At 36.4% G+C, this 19,332-nt stretch overlaps 1 protein-coding gene across 1 annotated transcript in view; it reads left to right on the top strand.

Moving 5' to 3' along the window:
• RAP1B (RAP1B, member of RAS oncogene family) overlaps window positions 1–14,122 on the top strand; it is a 31,817-nt gene extending 17,695 nt beyond the window's left edge. Inside the window, exons 2-8 of the mRNA XM_075058125.1 lie at window positions 1,482–1,566; window positions 2,957–3,025; window positions 5,807–5,863; window positions 7,279–7,419; window positions 9,461–9,604; window positions 11,314–11,429; window positions 12,883–14,122. Coding sequence (XP_074914226.1) covers window positions 1,510–1,566; window positions 2,957–3,025; window positions 5,807–5,863; window positions 7,279–7,419; window positions 9,461–9,604; window positions 11,314–11,400 — 555 coding nt within the window. The 5' untranslated portion in view covers window positions 1,482–1,509 and the 3' untranslated portion in view covers window positions 11,401–11,429; window positions 12,883–14,122. The remainder of the gene's footprint in view (window positions 1–1,481; window positions 1,567–2,956; window positions 3,026–5,806; window positions 5,864–7,278; window positions 7,420–9,460; window positions 9,605–11,313; window positions 11,430–12,882) is intronic.
• Window positions 14,123–19,332: the final 5,210 nt, after the last annotated feature.

Here is a 19,332-nt window from a genome sequence, read left to right as displayed (position 1 = left end):
AGTACTATATCTGATGGTTTGCAGCATTTTATTGTAGCTGCATTAAGAGTTGATAGTTTGAAAATGGCCACTGTATTAAAAAAAGTTAACCAAGCCCTTCTGTCAAACCCTGCTTAGTGAACTGGATTGTGGTGTCATGGTTGTACTTTCTGCATACAGATCAAACTTTGGGTCAGTAGATAAAAACTTTGGATGTTATTTCAAGGAAATGACAACAGCAATAAAGAGGTGCTGTTGCCTAAAGAAGTTTCCCATTCTGGTTTTGGTTGTTGGTGGTCAGTTGGGTTTTTTTTGTTGTTTTTTTTGTTTTGTCAGCAGCTTTCAGTTCTTCAGAGGAGACTGGAGACATTTCATGCATGTCAGTTCATATGAAGAAAATCATTTACACATGTATATGTGTGTGTGTATATATATATATGAAATTACAAAAACTTGTGTGATAGGAAATAAGTTTGTGGGATGGATGAGGAAAGGATGTAGCAGCTGTGACATTTAAGAAACATGTTTTTAGAATTACTATATCAGTACCATAGGCAACAAACATTAGCAGCTGTTTACCTGATAAACCTATTCAATGCTGTGAATGTTGTGGTTGTAAAACTGCAAGCTCTTTAGGCACCTGTGAGGCTCTTGGGAATATTGGGTTTGGTCTGTTGTTGCAAAATATATAGTGGAAGCAACTTCTTGTGAGTGAATGGAAGATCTTGAGAAACCTGTGAAATACCTTAATGCTTGCTGTGACTATAGCTATAACTAGAAGGGATTTTTGTCAGTTTCTGGAAAATGTTATGAGATGAACACACCTCACTGGTTGGTATGCTGTAATCCAAGTAATTGGCCTATCAATTGGAGTAAATTAATTTCTATGCCCGATTCCTCTTTGCTGTAAATAAAGGAGATTAATCCATCCAGAGGCCTCTGTGGAAGTGATATGTGCACATGGGTGTGAGCAGTTCTTCCAGATACTTGTGTGCTTTCTTTGAAACACCCGTGGTATTTTGGCAGGATCATGATACTGAGGTCTTTATTACAGAGAGTCTTAATCTGTTCTTGCCTTTTCTCTAAATTACTGTTTCATGGGATATAAAAATCTCCATTTTAAAAACTTTTCAAGTCTGTACTATCTTGATTATGAAATTAGGCTAGATAACACATGAACAATTGTTCTTCTTCAAGTGTTAAAATCCTGGTAACGAGAAAACATTGGAGGCGCTTCATTTGTGTGAGATGAAAAAGTAGCATCGTTTAGCAGTTACTGTGTCTTGAATAACCGTCTATAGTTTCCATATTGTGTAATAATTAAAGTGACATCCTGCTTAGGTTATGCCTGGTTATAATAGTGTATCTCCTGCATTTATCAGTTGATACCAGTATTTAACTGTTCATGTCTTGTTATGTATGTAATCTTCTAGTGGATGTAGTAGTGCTAAAATAGTTGACCTCTTGATCAAAATGATTAATAACTTATTGTGTGTTTTTAGGTATTGAGGGTGATTTATCTCTTGCATCATGCGTGAATACAAGCTAGTGGTTCTTGGTTCTGGAGGTGTTGGAAAGTCTGCTCTGGTAAGTACTCTGTGAGGCAGTTCAAGTATGTTTTTTTAGGCTTCTCATGTCTGTCTTTTTTGTGGTTGGTTTTTTTTTTTTCTCTAATACACTCTCTACTAACCCATATTTCCTTCTATGTAGGTGTGCACAAATAAACATAAATTTAAGTAATGACTGCTGAGGGTTCCTGGCTAGAATAGGTACATCCTTTACTGGGTATATCCGCATCCATTGGTGCATTCTCGCGTGGTACTATTTTTGTACGGGGTTGGTTGATGATGCTTAGTCAGATCTGTGCCTGTCTTAGCAGTGAAGTGCATAGCCACAGCATCGTCAAGGTCTCTGGCTTCACTGGGTAACCCAGCCACAGGTTTGCCTGTGCCTGGCCTTGGTAACTCCTGCCTCTAGAGAGGTCTTCAGGGTGCTGTTTGCTTAATGTTTGATAGCAGTCTCTAAAGCACTAATATTCTTCTTATGCAGACACAAATATATATTTGCATGTTTGTAGGAACTTTAACATGTTTTCTACATCTTTCCCTGCAAGTAGGTGTATAGCTGCAGCAGGTAGATGATTGTAAATCAAAGAGCTTGTGCATTTTAGTTAAACAATTACAGAAAAGTTTAGTCTGACCTAGACTAGCACTGAAAAAGTTCACAGAATATGATGTTCTCAGCCCACCTAAGAACTTGACATCTTTCAGTTTAATTGTGCACCTTATCATAAAGTAAGGTCTAGAGGTCCATTCTATCAGGTAAGTAAGAACTATTGTCTTACAAAGCAGTTCCTAAAGGAAAACTTAAATGTCAAATCATGTTAGATTGTGAAAGAACGTTTTCCTTCACCTCTGAATTCTTTATCTTACTGCAGCATTTCTGGATTTGATCCTGTCTTCTCAGACTTGGCCATTGAGTCTTAAAGTTCCATATGACTTGTGCTAAAAACATCCTACATGCTAGGTACACAGGAATATCCTACTGAGTCTAGTTAAGACTAGTAAATGCTGGCAGTCGTTTTTTGACTAATTCCTGTGCTGGCAGATAAGTAGCAGAAGTTGCAGTAGTTCTAAATGCAGATGTAAAAGCCATGCAGCTGTCTAGTATCCTATTCAACTAAAAACTAATAATGATTCTAAGAGTTAGACAAACCTTAAATCAGTGCATGCTTTAATTCTTACGCTCCAAGTAAGAGTGGATGAAGGAAGGTGTACCATTGCTTCATCTAACAATACTTAGTTAAATAGGCATATACATCTAACTTCCTGTTGTTTCTTATAGTTCTGTCAAGCACTTAATTTGCCTTCAAAAATGTAATGGATAACTGACTATACACCTAGAACAGTAATTTGTGTACAATATTTACAAAATGTCACTATGCAAGAAGAATCTTACAAGAACTTCTGTGTTGCAGACTGTACAGTTTGTTCAAGGAATATTTGTTGAAAAATACGATCCTACGATAGAAGACTCCTACAGAAAGGTATATGCAAAAGACCTCTCTAGTATTACAGAAACTTAAAACTGCAGTACATATTGTCAAATATTTGAGTCGTTGCTTGAAAAAGGGGTATGCCTGGTAATGCCGCATAATACCGGGTAGCTTAACAAGTTTGAAAGGTAAAGGTGCTCTTAAAGTCTGTCTGAAAGGAATAATTCAAGACTAGCTTTTTAATGTTTAAGCATAATACCTTACTAGCTAGTCAGTTTAAAAAATGGTAATTTCATTGTCAGAATTGGGAACATTGATTTTTAAAAAAAAAGTAAAATATACTACCACTTTTTTATAATATTTATTAGCAGTTTGTGTGTGTGTTAGTATATGCAGGTAGATTTGGATTTGTATGTTTGAGGCTCTAAGCTTCTTTGCTACTAGGAAAATCTGCTAAAAACAACTTGGCTCACCTTTAGAACACTGGAGGCATCATACTGTATTCCTAACAATTTAACTGATAGCTTGGTATGCTTCCATTAGGTGGGCTGTTGTTTTATTAATAAGTTAACACAAACCTATCATAAATGAACAAACACTTACAGTGGCCTGTTAGTTTCTGTTTTCCCATCTTCAGCATGACAGGCTGAAAGGTCTGACTCTCCTTGCATCATCTTGAATCTCCATATTGCTCACTCTTCAGTTTCAGCTGAGACCATGATTAATATTCCAAGCTAAGATAGTTTACATCTGGACTGCTACCAAAACAGTTAACCATTTGGTGAAGCAGATTCATTTTCAGCTGTGTCAGTTTCTTAATCTTTCTTTTTTTAGCTGAATTACTATTCAGATGCATTGATACTCTGATGTAGCTCACCATGTGGCCACAAAAATGCCAGTGTCTATACAAAGAAGGCAAGATGCACAAACCCTAGCTGGGAATGGGCAAAAACTGCAGGGCCTCCTCTCCCAGCACTGGACTATGTTTATATGGAATAAAGAGGCTGCATTAACAGCCATTGCAGCTTATAGTCATCAGAATCTCTTCTGAACAGAAGAGGAATTAGTGAGAGCAAAATGATAATTTCACACTTGTTTTTTGACCTCATAGAAATCTGTATGCTGGCAAAATCCTAGTCTGTTTAAGCATGTGGGCTTCAAGCCAAAGCTAGAACTCTTATTAAAGAGACAACAGCAACAACAAATTCTACATAGCCACTTACTTTTTCTGTATTAGACGAGCAGGAATTTTGGACCCTATCCCAATGTTTGGTGCAGGCATTTGCTGGGTCAGGCCCAATAAATGACTCCAAAAATATTCACAAGCTGTGCTAAAGTGAAATGTTTCCTTTGTTATATATTTACATTCTTCAGGTCATACTAGATTCATGATGTTTGCTGGGTGAATTTTTCCAAAGACTGTTTCCATGGAGCATGAAAAAGTAAAGCCATCTTAAGAAATTTTGCCTTTTGCTAATTAATTTTTTTTTTTTTAGCAAAGATCTTAAAATGTTGCTTTGAGATTTGGTCCTGAAATGACTAGGAATATCTCTGTATTCTTCTTTTCAAATCACCCAGATTGTTGAAGTCTTGCTTAAGTCTGGACAACACTTTAGGCAGTCATTTTCTTCCCCTCACTGTTAGAATTCTAACTTGCTTTTTGACTTGTGTGACTTCAAAATATATTGGTTTGGCAGTTGCAATTCTATACCGTTAATGTTAAATCTAATTATATAATATTTGAAGTTGAGAGGATGTGGCTTGAAATATTTTAAGTTTGTCTGGAACGAAATAATTGAGCATGAAGTCTTGAAACTTGATGCCTTGGTTTACTCCCCAGATATTTCTTCATAAAGAGAATAGATGCTGCTTAATTAGCTGAATAACTTTGTCAGCAATACAGGCTAAAATAGTGGTTATTGAAGGAATCTCCACCCTTAAGGGACATGAGGGAGGTGTGAGAAGGGTGGAAATGTTCCTCTTCCCCTCCCCGCAAGCTCAAATCTAGTTACAAAAGAAAAGCTCAAAGTTAAACTAGTGATAATGCATGTATTGGGAATAGGGGGCACGAAGTTCTCTGAGTCATGAACTGCCAACTAGGAATTTTACATGCAAATAGAAACAAGGGAAGTGTACCAATAGCTTGAAAGGGGTGGGGGGAAGTGGGTAGCCTGCTTGAAGGCATGTCCATATCCTTTGCCCTCACAGCTACTTTCTTTTTTTTTTTTTGAGGTAGAAACTAGACAGAGGAACTCTGAAATAGATACAGAAATTGATCTACCTTCTTAAACCTTCTATTTTTTGAAAATTTCTCTAAGCTGGATCAGTTTCCTGATTAGTGTCACTAAAGGCTTGTTTAGGGGACACCACTCTTAATGGTGTGCTTGGTTTATTGTTTGCTATTTACTACTTATTATTTTGTTGATCTAAATTACTATCAAATGAGCATTAATATGCCAGTCCAACTTTGTAGCTTTCACCTGTACTTTTCTTTCAATCTGTGAATGATCCCTGAAACAAGTAGAAATTAGTTGTGGTAGTTGCTGATAACCATCATTACAAATTTAGCAGCCTCCTTTTTAATAATCAAAAATCCCTAATCACTTTGCAAAGTGGTACTTGGCTGCTGATGCTGCTTTTGAAAATGTCACTAGGGCTCTTTGAAAGGCTTCTTCCTGCTGTTTTCAAAGTGTATATCCATATAAACTTCCTAAGCCATTATGCTGCTTTATGCATTATGAATTTGCTTATAAAAATCACACAATTCCTGGTGTCTTTGGAGGGGAGAGTTGCAAGACGAAAAATTCTAACCACATTGTTCTCTCTCGACAGCAAGTTGAAGTAGATGCACAACAGTGTATGCTTGAAATCTTAGATACTGCAGGAACGGTATGTAAAACCCAACTTTCCTAAGTACTGATGTACAGTATTAAAACCATCAAAAGCTGTAGGGATGTAAATGGTGACATGTTTCCTTCCTCATTTGTTAAAGAGTAGCTGTGGTCAGTGCATTCGATTAAAGGATGTTCTTTAACATACTAGTATTTAAACAAAACTTGAGTATAGCAGCAGAAAATTACTTACAAGTTTCCTGTGAGTTCATGTTCTGTAATAGGGGAAAAATGAGATTGAGCATTTTAAATAAGATTGTGCTGCTGTTTTAAGTTCATATTGCCTAGAGGAGAATTTAGGCCCGATGGTTACTCAGGTTTGATTTCTGTTGCTGTAGAGAATACGTACTTTCTTCTTCTTCCCTTTTTCTTTTGTGTGCGAGATGTACTCTGACATTGGGATAAAAATAGTATCGCTTTAGTCAGCTTAGGGGAACTCAAAGCACAGGGTTTATGCTGACCCTTTGCATACTGGTCAGGTTTTTCTCTGACTAGTTCCAAAATTACTGAAACCAGTCATTTCCTTCATTGATTCCAGTGAGCATACGCTCAAGACCCTTGGAGTGTAACATGTGTTCTCTGAACTGTAATACTAATCTGGTCCAATAATAACTTATTTAAACTCTGTATTAGAGTAAGGCCATGTAAATCTACAGAAAGATGGAGTGGCTGTTCTCTCGAAATAAATTGTGCTTTTCACTGACATATAGCAAGGGACTTGGTGAGTGATTGATCAGGCACAAGATAGCTGGAGTCACAGATGCGAGAAAGGCAAATGCTGTTCCACAGTCATACTCGTTAGAGTTTTCAAAGAGGGAGAAGTCCTAATGCTGCTGTGCAGTGCACCAGCAAGTCTTCGTATGCAATATCGTAGTTGTCACCAAAGCTTAGGAAATGTGACAAGTCTATTGAGTGTCTCCATCCTCTAGCCAATCTCCTTGAAAATTAAAGTAGAATTTAACATAGACGACAAAATGGAGGCTGAAAAGGGATGCATTTACTTTACAATGCATTTTAAAGAACAATCAGGAGGTGGGAAAAAGTTGGTACGTAAGGAGCAACTGGGGAGGAATGTAACTTCTGTAATCTACAGATTACACTTTACCTTCTACTGTACCTCTTCTCTCATGAAATTACTCTAGTTTGTCACTTTTTCCCAGGGTGTAGCCCTTGGCAATATCTAGATGTTGCTCAGCCACCCCAGATAATGTTCCAAACTTCAGATTTCTTTAAAAGCAGTTGAGTTTACTATAATGCTTATAGTCAAACAGTAAAATATTGTTCAATTTAAAGGGGGGGGAGGGGGCACAAATGCATCATACTTGCGATCCATTTGTGACCTGAACTGTATAGCAGTTTGTGCAAGGAAAGTGCAAATTGAATCCAACATCTGTATCTACTTTTTAATTACAGGAACAGTTTACAGCAATGAGAGACCTATACATGAAAAATGGACAAGGTTTTGCATTAGTATATTCCATCACAGCACAGTCCACGTTTAATGATTTACAGGATCTAAGAGAACAGATTCTTCGAGTCAAAGACACTGATGATGTAAGCATCTCTAAAAATGCTTAATACTTATATTTAGAGTTTTCATACAGATGTTGTAATGTATACACTGTGATCAGATAGCTTCCAAGCTTTAAATTGAGACATATCAACCAGTAGATGCATAGTATAAAAATGCAACTTTTAAGGCAAACTGGAGAAATTGTAACTTGTCATGTGGCATGTAGCGAATTGTCTTTTTAATCTCTTCCTTTAAAATACTCTATTTGAAACTGTATATAACCTTATTCACTAGTACTGCAGAAGACATTTCTAAGGCAACTCTATTCTTACCTCAATTGCTACCAATGAAGGTTTAAAAAAACCTACAGTTTTAAGTTTTCTCTTCAATATGGTATTTGAAAAGGACAAAATTCTAAGTTCTTGCAAAAGACAGTACTGTAAGCTTTAAACTTGCATGTTACATAGCTTTTATGTTTTGTGTGTTTGTGCTTGCAAGTAAGTTTGGTCGTGCTATTTCCACACAATTTCAATACACACCTCTCAGCATTATTAAAGTGATAAAGGATGCTAAAACATTCCAGTTTATAACTGATTTTTAAAAACTTACTACGGTTGTAGGAAGTGAATACTCAGTCCCTTAATAAATGTATGAAAGGCTATTTCAAATGTGAAACAGCAGTAAGAGCGTGTTTTTAACAGAAACACCTCGTAAGTTGTAGCCATCAGGCAGGAAAAACTTCCTTGAAAAAAAAAGCAAGCAATGAACAGTTTTTAAGTGTGCTCTTCTCATTTAAACTGTGCTCATGGAAACTTTGATGCCTTCCTTGCTGTATGTATCCACATACACTTCCGCTGTCAGCAGACGCAGAATGTATTAAATGCTTCAATTTCAGGAAAGCTCACTGTGACTTTTGTAATACAAACCACCTTGTACTTTCTTAACCGTAAGCATTTGGAGGTCTTGTCTACGTTCAGCAGATTTCTTCTAGAAGTGATTTATTACCCATTATCACAAATGTATCTCAAAATGATAGTATTTAAATTGCATGTACCTTTCCCATTCAGAACCTACCAAGTTATAGCCTTGTTTAGCATCAATTTAATTTTGTACACTAAAATCAAGATAAGTGTGATGATATTTGAAACCTTAGTTTACATGGTATATTTATGCTGACTAGCATAACCTTTCTTTGGTAGTATTTTGGTAGTATTTCCTTGGAATTGTATTTCTTTTTAGAACACTCCCCTCAATCTTGAAAGCCATTCCATAGTATCAGGAGAAGGATAATGAGCTTTAAGTTGCAACTTTAGTTCTCACCAAAATTTACATAGTTTTTCCTATGCCAAAGCTTGAGCATGATTTGCATTCTCAGTGGGGGGAAATTAAATGGTCAAAATATTGTAACCCTTTCTTTCAACACTTGAATTTGGGACAAACTTAGCTATGTCCTTAAATTAGTAAAAGGAAGGGGAAGAACAAACAAAATTAACTTTGTATGATTGCCTTTTCTTGCCACAAAGGTCAATTCAGCGGTTTTTGTAGTTCATAATTTTGATAAGGTACCACGTTTCTTTCCTCTCTGTGCATCAGCTTACTAATAAGAACTATGTGAGCAAACTGCTCTTGAAAGGAGTGGAGATATGCTGGAAGTAGAGGAATGGTAAAGGAGCTTTAGTGTCCTTCATCACACTACCGAGTACAGACCACTTTTTCCAGGATTTCTGAACATTAAAAATCTTGTAGCAGATTCTTCAGTAGACTTCTTGATGCCTTAAACATCTAAAAATGAAATCTCATTAGGTCATCTAGAAGATGCAAAGTTTGCTCCGTTGGCAGTGTACTGAATCCTCAAACCATTCCTCCTACTGCCCTGCCAAACAGCAGGCAAAAAATACAGTCACTTAGATTTGAAGATCAAGGTATCGCACAGCTGTAAACTTAAGTTTCAGTTATACCAGAGCTTGATTATTCTGTAAGTCAGGATGCTCTAGGGATTCAGATAGGGTTTTAGGTGTGCATTTACATTGTGCCTTCCCAAAATTTTAGTGATTTCTTTGCTGGTATTAAATTGGTTTTTAGGTGCCTATGATTCTGGTTGGCAATAAGTGTGACTTGGAAGATGAAAGAGTTGTGGGAAAGGAACAAGGTCAGAACCTAGCAAGGCAATGGAATAACTGTGCATTCTTAGAGTCTTCTGCAAAATCAAAGATAAATGTTAATGAGGTAAGGCCCATTACCTACGGGGGGGGGCAGCGGGGGGGGGGAAGTGGCAGGGAGAGAAGGATAGGACACTGTTCTGGTAACCAAATATTTACCATCTGACAAGGAAAAACTAAGAAAATTATGAGTAACGTTACCACAGTGGACAAAACTGTACCCTACTATTGTGAGAATTTGTGAGATGTTTATATTAAGGGATGTATTTAGCTTTGACTTGGGACTTTTTAAAATTATATAAATTTTAGTATAATTAGTTTTCAAATATATTCATATGAATTTGGGATAAATAAAGACCTTTTGAGTTAAGTCCTTCAAACTATTTGATTTAAGTTATTTGGTATTAAATTATTTGAGATGATAAGAACAAAAACTCCTAAGGGTTTTGTCAAAATTAGCAGTTCTGTAAAGAAAAATGGGGGCAAAAGCCTCTTTACTATCTAGCTACTTACTTGTTTAGCAGGAGCTAGGTGACTGATCAAACACATGCATTTTTGGGACTTGCCATAGCGCATGCCTTCTTATCCAGTGGGGGCAGCAGCATAAAAGGATGCAGAATTTTTAGAGAAAAAATGTGTTAATATTTACATTTCTGGAACAGCTTGAATTTTATGATAAACCCTCCAGTTCATTGTGTCTTCTGGAAAACATTGCTGGCAGCATCAGTCAAGTTGAAAGGCCCTCTGTGCAAGACTTGCATGTAATCAAAAGAGTATGGTGGTTTTAAGCACAGCTGATTTTAAAAATAAGCAATGTGCATTTAATTAGCTGAGAATTTCTGGAAACTGTTCAGTTTTTCTTAAATACAAATTAATCGGCTTAACTATATAAAAGTCATATGTTTAATAAACTACAACTTACTTCCATCAAATACTAAAAGCCCTTGTTGGAATGTTTGCTGCTTTGCAGCCAGTGCTTAGGAAACTTCTAGGATGGCTTTAGTACGAGGACTTCCTTGATTTAGGAGATGCAGAAATAATTACAACTGTATCGATTATGAACAAAACAGATGCTGTTTAATTGTAGTATGTAGACTCGTCTTAAATTAGCCTTTCAACAAAATCATGTTCTAATTAGAATTCTAGGAGACTCAAAGTGTGAGAGTGTCTCATACATGAGTTACTTTTCTAGGAAATGTTACGCTTATGTCATGCTGTAGTCCTAGAGAGGCTGCTGAATTAATTGTCTAGACTTCAGTATTTTTAAAGTATCTGGAAAAGCATGATCTCATTCAGATACAAGAGACTATTACTGAATATGCAGTGTACTCAAGTTACCATGAAAATGTTTAGTTAACTTACTAGAACTTTCTTTAAAAGAATATCCTTAGAGTGATTTGAGTTAGAAGAAAGCTGTGGCCTGTTTCTTGACCTCGGTGCTAAATTGCAAAGTAATAGCATATAGTAGTTGATCACTGTGGCATATATCATGCCATATATCAGATAAATTTGACCCAGAGGTTAAATAGCTGCAGATTATAGATGCCTTTCCAGTTTGCTTCACTGAAAGTGAAAAACCCTTAGAAGACAATTATCTTAAACAGTAAAAACCCCTAGGTATTAATTAAGTATACAATTTCACTTTCTGGCTTTCTGATAACTAAATATTTACAGGGGTTCTTGAGTATGTGAGTACATTATGTGTGTAGATTCGAGGCTTAAGGTTATGAGAGAAGCCTCTTAATTCCAATAACCAAGTGATTTTTATATTCTTAGATCTTTTACGACCTTGTGCGACAAATTAACAGAAAAACTCCAGTGCCTGGAAAAGCACGCAAAAAGTCATCATGTCAGCTACTTTAATACATAGCTGTACTGTAGCTCTGAGCCAGGTAAACCTTTTAAAATTTTCTGTGTATTATGGCTATTAAAAACAAACAAAACAACAATGACAGAAAACCCTAAACTGTGGTAGCTGTTGATGCAGAACAGCATTGAAAACTCTTGATTTACATTATCATAGAGATTTTTATGGTCTTTATTTTGCCATTCCAAAGTCAGAACTGCAAATATATGCAAGACACACTGTTCATGCTAGTATCAATTTTTTTTCAAGCTTTAAGGTGTTGGTAGAGCTCAAATTAACAATGTTCATTCTGATACTTCAAAAATTTAGCTTTTGGAAACAGGGTTTTCTTTTTTTAAAGGCTTATTAGAATATCCTGCAAGAGCTCAATTATCAGGAATGCACACTGTAAAATATTGCAGTTTGCATGTTAAAATGTCACTTCCTGCTTTGAACTCCTGGATATATTTGCATGATGCCATAGGAATTTAGCTTGCTTTCTTTGGACTATATGGATATTTTATAGGCTGCATTGTAATTAGTACCTTAGGAAGAGAATGGTGCAGTGATCATTGTAACACTCCAAATATTTGACCTCGAGCTATTGGTGACTAGATCAATTTCTTGCTCATTGGCAGTTGGCTAATGTTCTACATGACTAAATCCATGCTTTAAGAATGCTGCTGAAGGCTCAAGCAAGCTCCAGCCTGCTCTTTAAGTAAGCCTTTTCAGAAGTTAGTCAGCAGGCATGAATTTTCTTCTGCAACTTGTTCTTGGGCAGGTTGTTTCCTTCTTTCCACCTCCAGGCCTTAGTATGGGCAGAGGTCTCTCTTGATTGACCTGACATCATGCAAGTTGCCTGTTCATCTCGATTCCCTTCAATTTTACTGGACATATGGTGGTTCGTTTGCTTCAGTGCTATGATCCATTATTTTGTCATCCGATAGACCTATATGATATACTGGAGGATCCGGTAGGACATTTCACTGTCATAAATTGCAGGCTTTTATTAATATTCAGATAGTGGCATGTTTAACTCTTTTTGGTATCAATATTAAAACTTACTTAATTTGAACAACTTGAACCAGTTCAAAGTAAACCTGAGAGAGTTCCAAAAGCATTAACTGAGGATGGCAGAAATGGCTGCCCCATTTCCTTAACAGGGCTTTTGGTTCAGGAGCTTTGATCCTCCAAATGTGTGTTTGTTTTTAAAGCCACTGGAATTGTCATACTGTAAGCAAAACTAGTCCCACCCATCAAATACTACTACCACAGTTCAGCTTGGATTGCCATATGTATCCCAAATCAGTTTTACTAATTGAGACAGTCTGTTATTTGTATGTGTACAGTAGAAATTATACTAGTAGAGGAGAAGTGCTAAGGTTGTTTTCTAAGTCTATTTGCTAAGAACTTTCCTAGTTCCTGCTTTAGTTGTTTTAACTTAAAGAGCAATGACAAAAAATTGTTACTAATACGAACCTCTTGTTTTGTTGTTACAGGTCTGAAGAACTGTTGCCCAATTCAACAGTGCCAGCATTCCAACTTTATTAAACCTACCAACATCTTAAATGGACTTTCCTGTGGTGGTACCCTTTAAGAAATGGATGAAAGCTACTACATCAGTTTGCACATTCTAATCACTTTCCAGTGTCATGAGAGATTTTTACTTATAAATATTCTAAGTGTATGCAACTGGTAAAACCAGAGCCTACATCCAGTATTACTGATAAGAGACATTGTTCATCCACCAATGTTGTACATGTATGAAAACTGTGTACTGTATACTTCAACAATCCCCACTTTCTATTGGAGAGTACAATAATGTAAATCCTAAAAGCACCACTATTTTAGCATAATAAAAGAAAGTCCAAAGAGCTCCTATATAGACTACTCCAGATAACTTTGCTTCATCGGTATTTGTAGCTTATTGTAACTTTTTTAAAGAAATACAGGATCATCATCATCGTATTGTACAAAAGCGCTTTGATTAACACAACAGCTATATAGTTTTTTAATTTTAGGAAAAACCTGTGGAGACAGTGATCTAGTCTTTAAGAGTCCTTTCAGTATAACGTCTGACTAAAGACATGGCCTTTAATATCTGTTGGGAAGGAAATGTCCAGACTTTTCAACCTTTTATTGTATGTTTCCTTTTCCTTGTTTACATAGGGAACAATGTTTATAGTTGTGTGTACAGTGGGGGTCTACAACAAGAAGTGTATATTTTAAAACGATTTTTTAATGATTTAACAATTTTTTGTAAATCATTTTTGGGCTTCTGCAGCTGTAGATTCTCACTGTGAATTCCCTTGCTTGCTCATGCATTAAGTGTATTTGCAATACCAAATATACAGGTTTAGTACTTTTGCCTGTTAGTGATTGTTTTACATGTGTAACGTTTTGGTTGAGATGTTAAATGGTGGAAGAGTACTGTGGATGTGAATGTGGGAAGTAATTTTAATCATGTGTAATTGGTCACAGGGCCTAAGTTGCAGTAATTAACTTTTGCTGATTTATTTAACAATGCCTTGTTGCTTTGTATGCATTAACGTTTGGGTGTAAAGATTGTGTGTATATCCAACAGGGAGCCACAGTATTTAAATTGACCAACCTAATGTTACAACTGCTTTGAGGTGGCCAAATGTAAACTAAAAGCCTTAATTAAAGTGGTGCAATTTTGTATGACTTAGCATCAGTAGTTCAATAAATTTGGATTGCCATGCAAGGGCTTGCATTACAGTTATATACTACTTGAATGTTTTGTGTTTTAGTAGTGCTAGTAAATATTGATTTTAAATCTCTTGCACAGTGCAGATTCATACATCTTAGGACGAAAAGGAACCATTATGACTTTGTCTTCTGACAAATACGTGCTGTAGATACTTCTTCTAATAGCATCCCATGTGCTAGGGTGGATGAATTTCTGACTGAATGAAATTCCACTTACAGTTTTGGACTTGCAATATTCCAAGCTCTAATGTAAGAGAGAGCATAACAAAAATACCTGTCTTCAAAGGTTAGACTATCAGTGGCTGTTTTGGGAACTTGAAAATATGTTGCCTGCTATTTTCCTTCTTTCCAGGAAGAATTCATTGTTAAAATTGACTTAGTGTAGCTTAAAAAAAAAAAATCCTCTTGGGAGAAAATAAGATTTTTCTGCATGATTGAACCATATTTGTTTGGTTTCAAGGAAATCTGCAGAAGAGCATTCTTTCTTGCAGTACTGAGTGTAGAGTTTTGCAGACTTTTAAATATCTGTTAACACTGTTGGACTGTGAAGTGGAATGTGTGGACTGTGGATGATTTCCTGATCTTGGCTGTGCTGCTGAAAATTAATGTCACAACCAAATACTTGGTACCTCTTGTTTCTCTGGCACAGAATTATCAGAGCTTGTTCTAATCAATTGCTGCAAATTCAGTCAGATTAGGTTAGCTAATACTGGTAAGCTTTGAGATAGTTTATGTTGCCCAAAGTAAATTAAGGAGCCCAGCTGATCCTTCCTGCTGGTAATTTCATCAGTCATCACCATTGTTTAATGGAGGTAATATACTCTTTCCACTGTGCAGAGTCAGAGTTAAGACTGAAATTCCTTTTCATTTATTGTTAAGACTGAAATTCCTTTTCATTTATTGTTAAGACTGAAATTCCTTTTCATTTATCATTAGAAACCAGAACATGTGGTTGATGATCCCCATAAATATCTCTTTTGGTACTCCCTGCATCCTGATTGCTCCCCAGAGTAGATGAGACTGGAGCACTGGATGCTCTAGTTCTTTTTTTCCACTAGGTACCTTCCTCCTTGATGAGCTAATCAGTATTTTTCCTCCCTTCATTTTCAACCTCTGCTTATTCAGGTCTTATAACACTTTTATGTCCCAGTTGTCCTTTTATCAGTCTTCTTTGTAATGTGTTTCTTTTCCAGGCAGCTGTACAGATGGCATTGGGTGGGAGGGAGAGAAAATTCTTTGATAACATCAGAGAGGGGGGCCCTGGTCTAGTCTCAGTGTCCAGCCAAAGAGTACCAATTACAGGGAACATCAGGCTTTGTCCTGAAAGCTCTCTACTGAAGGATTCTTGGCTGCTTTGTAGAATAGTAAATGTACAGTTCCTCAGCATTAGAGGTAGTCAGCTTGATCAAACCCCAGGGAAGTAAAATTTTCAGAAACTCTAACTTTACCATCTAAAGATTGTGCTAAAAAAATGATATACACTGCCCCCCACCCCCCTATTTTTAGAACTTAGACCAGATTTGTAAAGCCAACACATTATAACCCAGGTAATACCTAAGCCCCAGGTTTTTTCTCCTTGAAAACTTAGGCAAGCTTCAAGGGAGCAGTATCCTGGTTGTTAAAGGGAAGATGCATGACAAAATGATGCTGAGGAAGTGATGGACATGAAGCATAAGGAAAAACACATGAAAGAATTTTCTTCATATCTAAGTAACTGCGGCATAAGAAGCTGTTCCCGCTGAGGAAGTGAACATCCAGTTCCCCACAGGAATTGGAACTATGTAAGCAGTTACCAATTCTAGAAAAGAATCCTCTGCTGAAATTTTTGAACAAACTTTTACATATCTCCAGGATAACTGCTTTGTGTACCAACGCTTAAGAAGTTCACGCTTGAACTACTTGTACAGAAACAGAGCGCTTCTCCTAAAGCTTTGGATGAAAACATGCATAATTCATATTTTGAGAACTAACGCAGTAATTTTCCAAACTCAGTGTTAATACACATGTATTACTGCTTGTAAAGTTAGCTTATGCTTACAGTGCACACAAAGGTTGTGACTGCTTTATTTCCACCCTAATCTGAAATTGGTATATGTCGGTATTTAAATGTCTGAGCTTTCTATGGAAAAAGTAATGTTTATGTCCCGAAATACAGACGTATTATTTAATGGAATTGCACTCTTCCTGTTAGGACTCTTTCCTTGCAGTATAAATTTTTCTTATACCTTACCTTGTTCCTAATGCCCTTTTTCATTCTCAAATTATTCTGTGAAATGAATGTCTACTTGCCTAACTTACAAAAATATTTTGAGACATTGCAAGATGTTTTCAGATGTCCAAATGAATGAACTGTAAGCTTAGACTACTGCTCTTCTGCATAAGAGAACGTAACTTCTGGAAAAGTATTGTAGAATTAGATATTAAGTTTGTTTCGTAATATGTACTGATATTGCAATACTAGAAATGGGAGGTGGGAGGAGTTTGGAATTTGGATTAAACTGTGCATTTTCTCCTTTTCTGGTGTAAATAGAGTTGCTGTTTCCTCGTGGGCGAGCACTAAAGATGAGGATTTTCTTCTTTTAAAATGCTCTAAAGAAACTATGGACAAATCAAACTTCATGGTTTTTTTTCCAATGCTTTCTAATCTTTGCCAGTTTGGGGAATAACTTAGAGGGGGAGAAATTTTGCCACAATACTGTACTTGTTCTAGATAGACTTCAGTTTAGACGTATCAACAATAGAAAGTTATTTCTAGGTGTGAATGGTCAAAAATAGTGGTCTATATACAGCTGTCTATAGCACTTTTTGAATTGTAGTATGAAGATTCAGCCAAGCATCAGTGTAGACAGAAAGCTTTTTGTCCAATTTTAAACTGCTCTCCCAACAGCATTAGGCTATACTTCAATTTACAGCTTTTATTTTTGCCTGTGTATGGGAAGGAGAATAAAAGCAAAGAAAAAGTTGCTCAAATATGTAACAAAATGCAGTTGTGTGCAGCAGAGCTCTTAAGCCAATTAGGTTCTTATTTCTGAGTCTTGAGCACCTTATGCTTTTCTTTGAAAGGTTTAGGACCAACTTGAAGATTCTTAAAACCTAATTTAACTTCTCTGTTCTGTAAAGTAAACTCTCGAATGATACTCACATTTGTTGCAAACTTTACATTCTTAGTCTGGCACTATAAAGTTGGTTTTGTAGTCTTGATTTTGTTCTCAATGTTGCAATATCTGGGCTTCAAACAACAGATAAATGTGGACTTCTTTTTTCTTTTTTCTGTGTTTGGGGGTTTGGGTTATTTGGGGTTGGGGGTGGTGGTGTTTTTTTGTGTGTTTTTTTTTTTTTTTTTAAATACCCTCCAAACCCATTTATTTTCAGAATTTTGAATTGTCAAGGAGAGGGTGGCTTCCTGTTTTTGGTGAGATGTTCTTTAGGGAGAGATTTATGAATAGAGGAAGAAATGTCTTCATAATTCCACTGTACTCATTTCAGCCTCAAAAAATATTAGTTCTGCCAAACAACAAGCTCTACAGCTTTGTTTTAAGAAAGTTCACTGCCAGCAGGATTTCTTTTTTTTCTTTGAGGTTGTGGCTGGGGTGAACTACTTCATTTGAAAGACATTGTAATTTCTAATTAATTCATGTAATGTCTTTTGGCTGCCGTAAACTTGGAGGGAAGGGGTGTTTCTGCAATCTTGGATACTGAGTGAAATTATAGTAGAAGTTATAGTTCCTTCTTTCGTCATTATGCTTTCCTTTTTCATACTATGTGGCATTTTTACCTTATACTACTCAATCTAGCACGGAGGAGTCAGTAACTTCACTCCTGTATGAAGTACAAAAATCTACATGTGAAGTCCCAGCTCTCATAAACAGGGTTTACTGCTTGTAATGTGCCCAATACAACAAAGACCTTTGGCACTGCTGTCATGATTTTCAGACACAAATAAAATGACAGTTACAAATTTGTCTCTTTTCTTTTTCCTTTTTAATAAAAAAGGGGTTTTAGCTGAGCTTCCTCAATAGGAGTAGGCATTGGAGTCAATCTGTTTAGGGTAAGACCCCCGGCAAACAATTTGAGAGTCAACACGGGTATTTTGATACTAAGCAAGCATATAAACACTTTAATTAAATTCTTGAGATTGGTTTAAAAAAAAAGTTTCCTTACATTTAAATTTTTTTAAAAAGTGGAAAAATTACACACTTCCAGGCATGTGTTTCAACTAAGATGGGCTAAAACATGAGCTTTCTTCTTCTCTTACAAAAAGACAAGGTATAGCGTAGGTTCTAGTTTTCTTTGTACTGAATGCAGTTGTGCTGCTGTCATGCATTGCACAAGAACTTTGTTGTGTTCTTGCTTTTGATAGTTCTGAATTAAGACTACGATTTTATACAAGCAGATGTGTCATGTATGCAGCTTAGCAATGCATTAGGGCAATTTATTTGATTTGTGAGCTGTCTAAATGTATTTTTTAAAGGGTAGTTGGAGTTTTGAGTTAGTTTACTTATTTAATTTTAATCTGAACTTAATCTGAATTTATCCTGAACTTTAACCTAGTACATCCTGTAAACTGCACTAACTTCACAGAAAGTTAGTAGGGAGCAGAGGAACCTCAGGTGTTGGTGATAGGCATGTCATGTTTCTGTGTTAGTTGTGCTAGCTGCTGAGTTGTCTTTGCTTGTCCTGCCTCTAAGTATGGAGCATTACTACCCCTCGTGATATTCTGACAGCATGCTGCAGTTAGGATCAGTGTTGACACAAATATGTGAAACTTAAGATGGATTTATAGTTTTTAATTAAAAATTTAAATTCAGAGTCCTTTATATCACTGACTGAAAAATTTGTGTTCCCTTCTGCTTCCTGGAAGTGTAAGATGCTTGCATGAGACTTTCAGTTCTTTTTTTCTCCTTTTTTTTTTCCCCCTCTTTCCCCCTCAGTGGATAAATATGAAGTGGGATGATAGCCAAAAAAAATACTGCCTGAAACCACACCTCCAGGTTTTTGCCCTGTTCCCCTGCCTCTTGTCCCCTTACTGGAGCCAACTTGAAGCCTCTAAGGTGCTTCCCCAGCCTGCACTTGGAGGCTGTATATACAAAGACAAGGTCTCTCGAGGGCCCCGATCTTTTATATTCTTGTACAGGTTGGTTTGGGTTTTTTTAAAGCATGCGTGCTTCCCTCTTAATTTCTCTTCAGCCTTATTTCTCTTGCTTTGTTCTCATCTGTCA

The sequence above is a fragment of the Buteo buteo genome, chromosome 26 (assembly GCF_964188355.1).
Source record: "Buteo buteo chromosome 26, bButBut1.hap1.1, whole genome shotgun sequence".
Classification (NCBI taxonomy): domain Eukaryota; kingdom Metazoa; phylum Chordata; class Aves; order Accipitriformes; family Accipitridae; genus Buteo; species Buteo buteo.
Note: the sequence above shows the minus strand (reverse complement) of the source record. Positions and strands in the feature narration are given on the sequence as shown.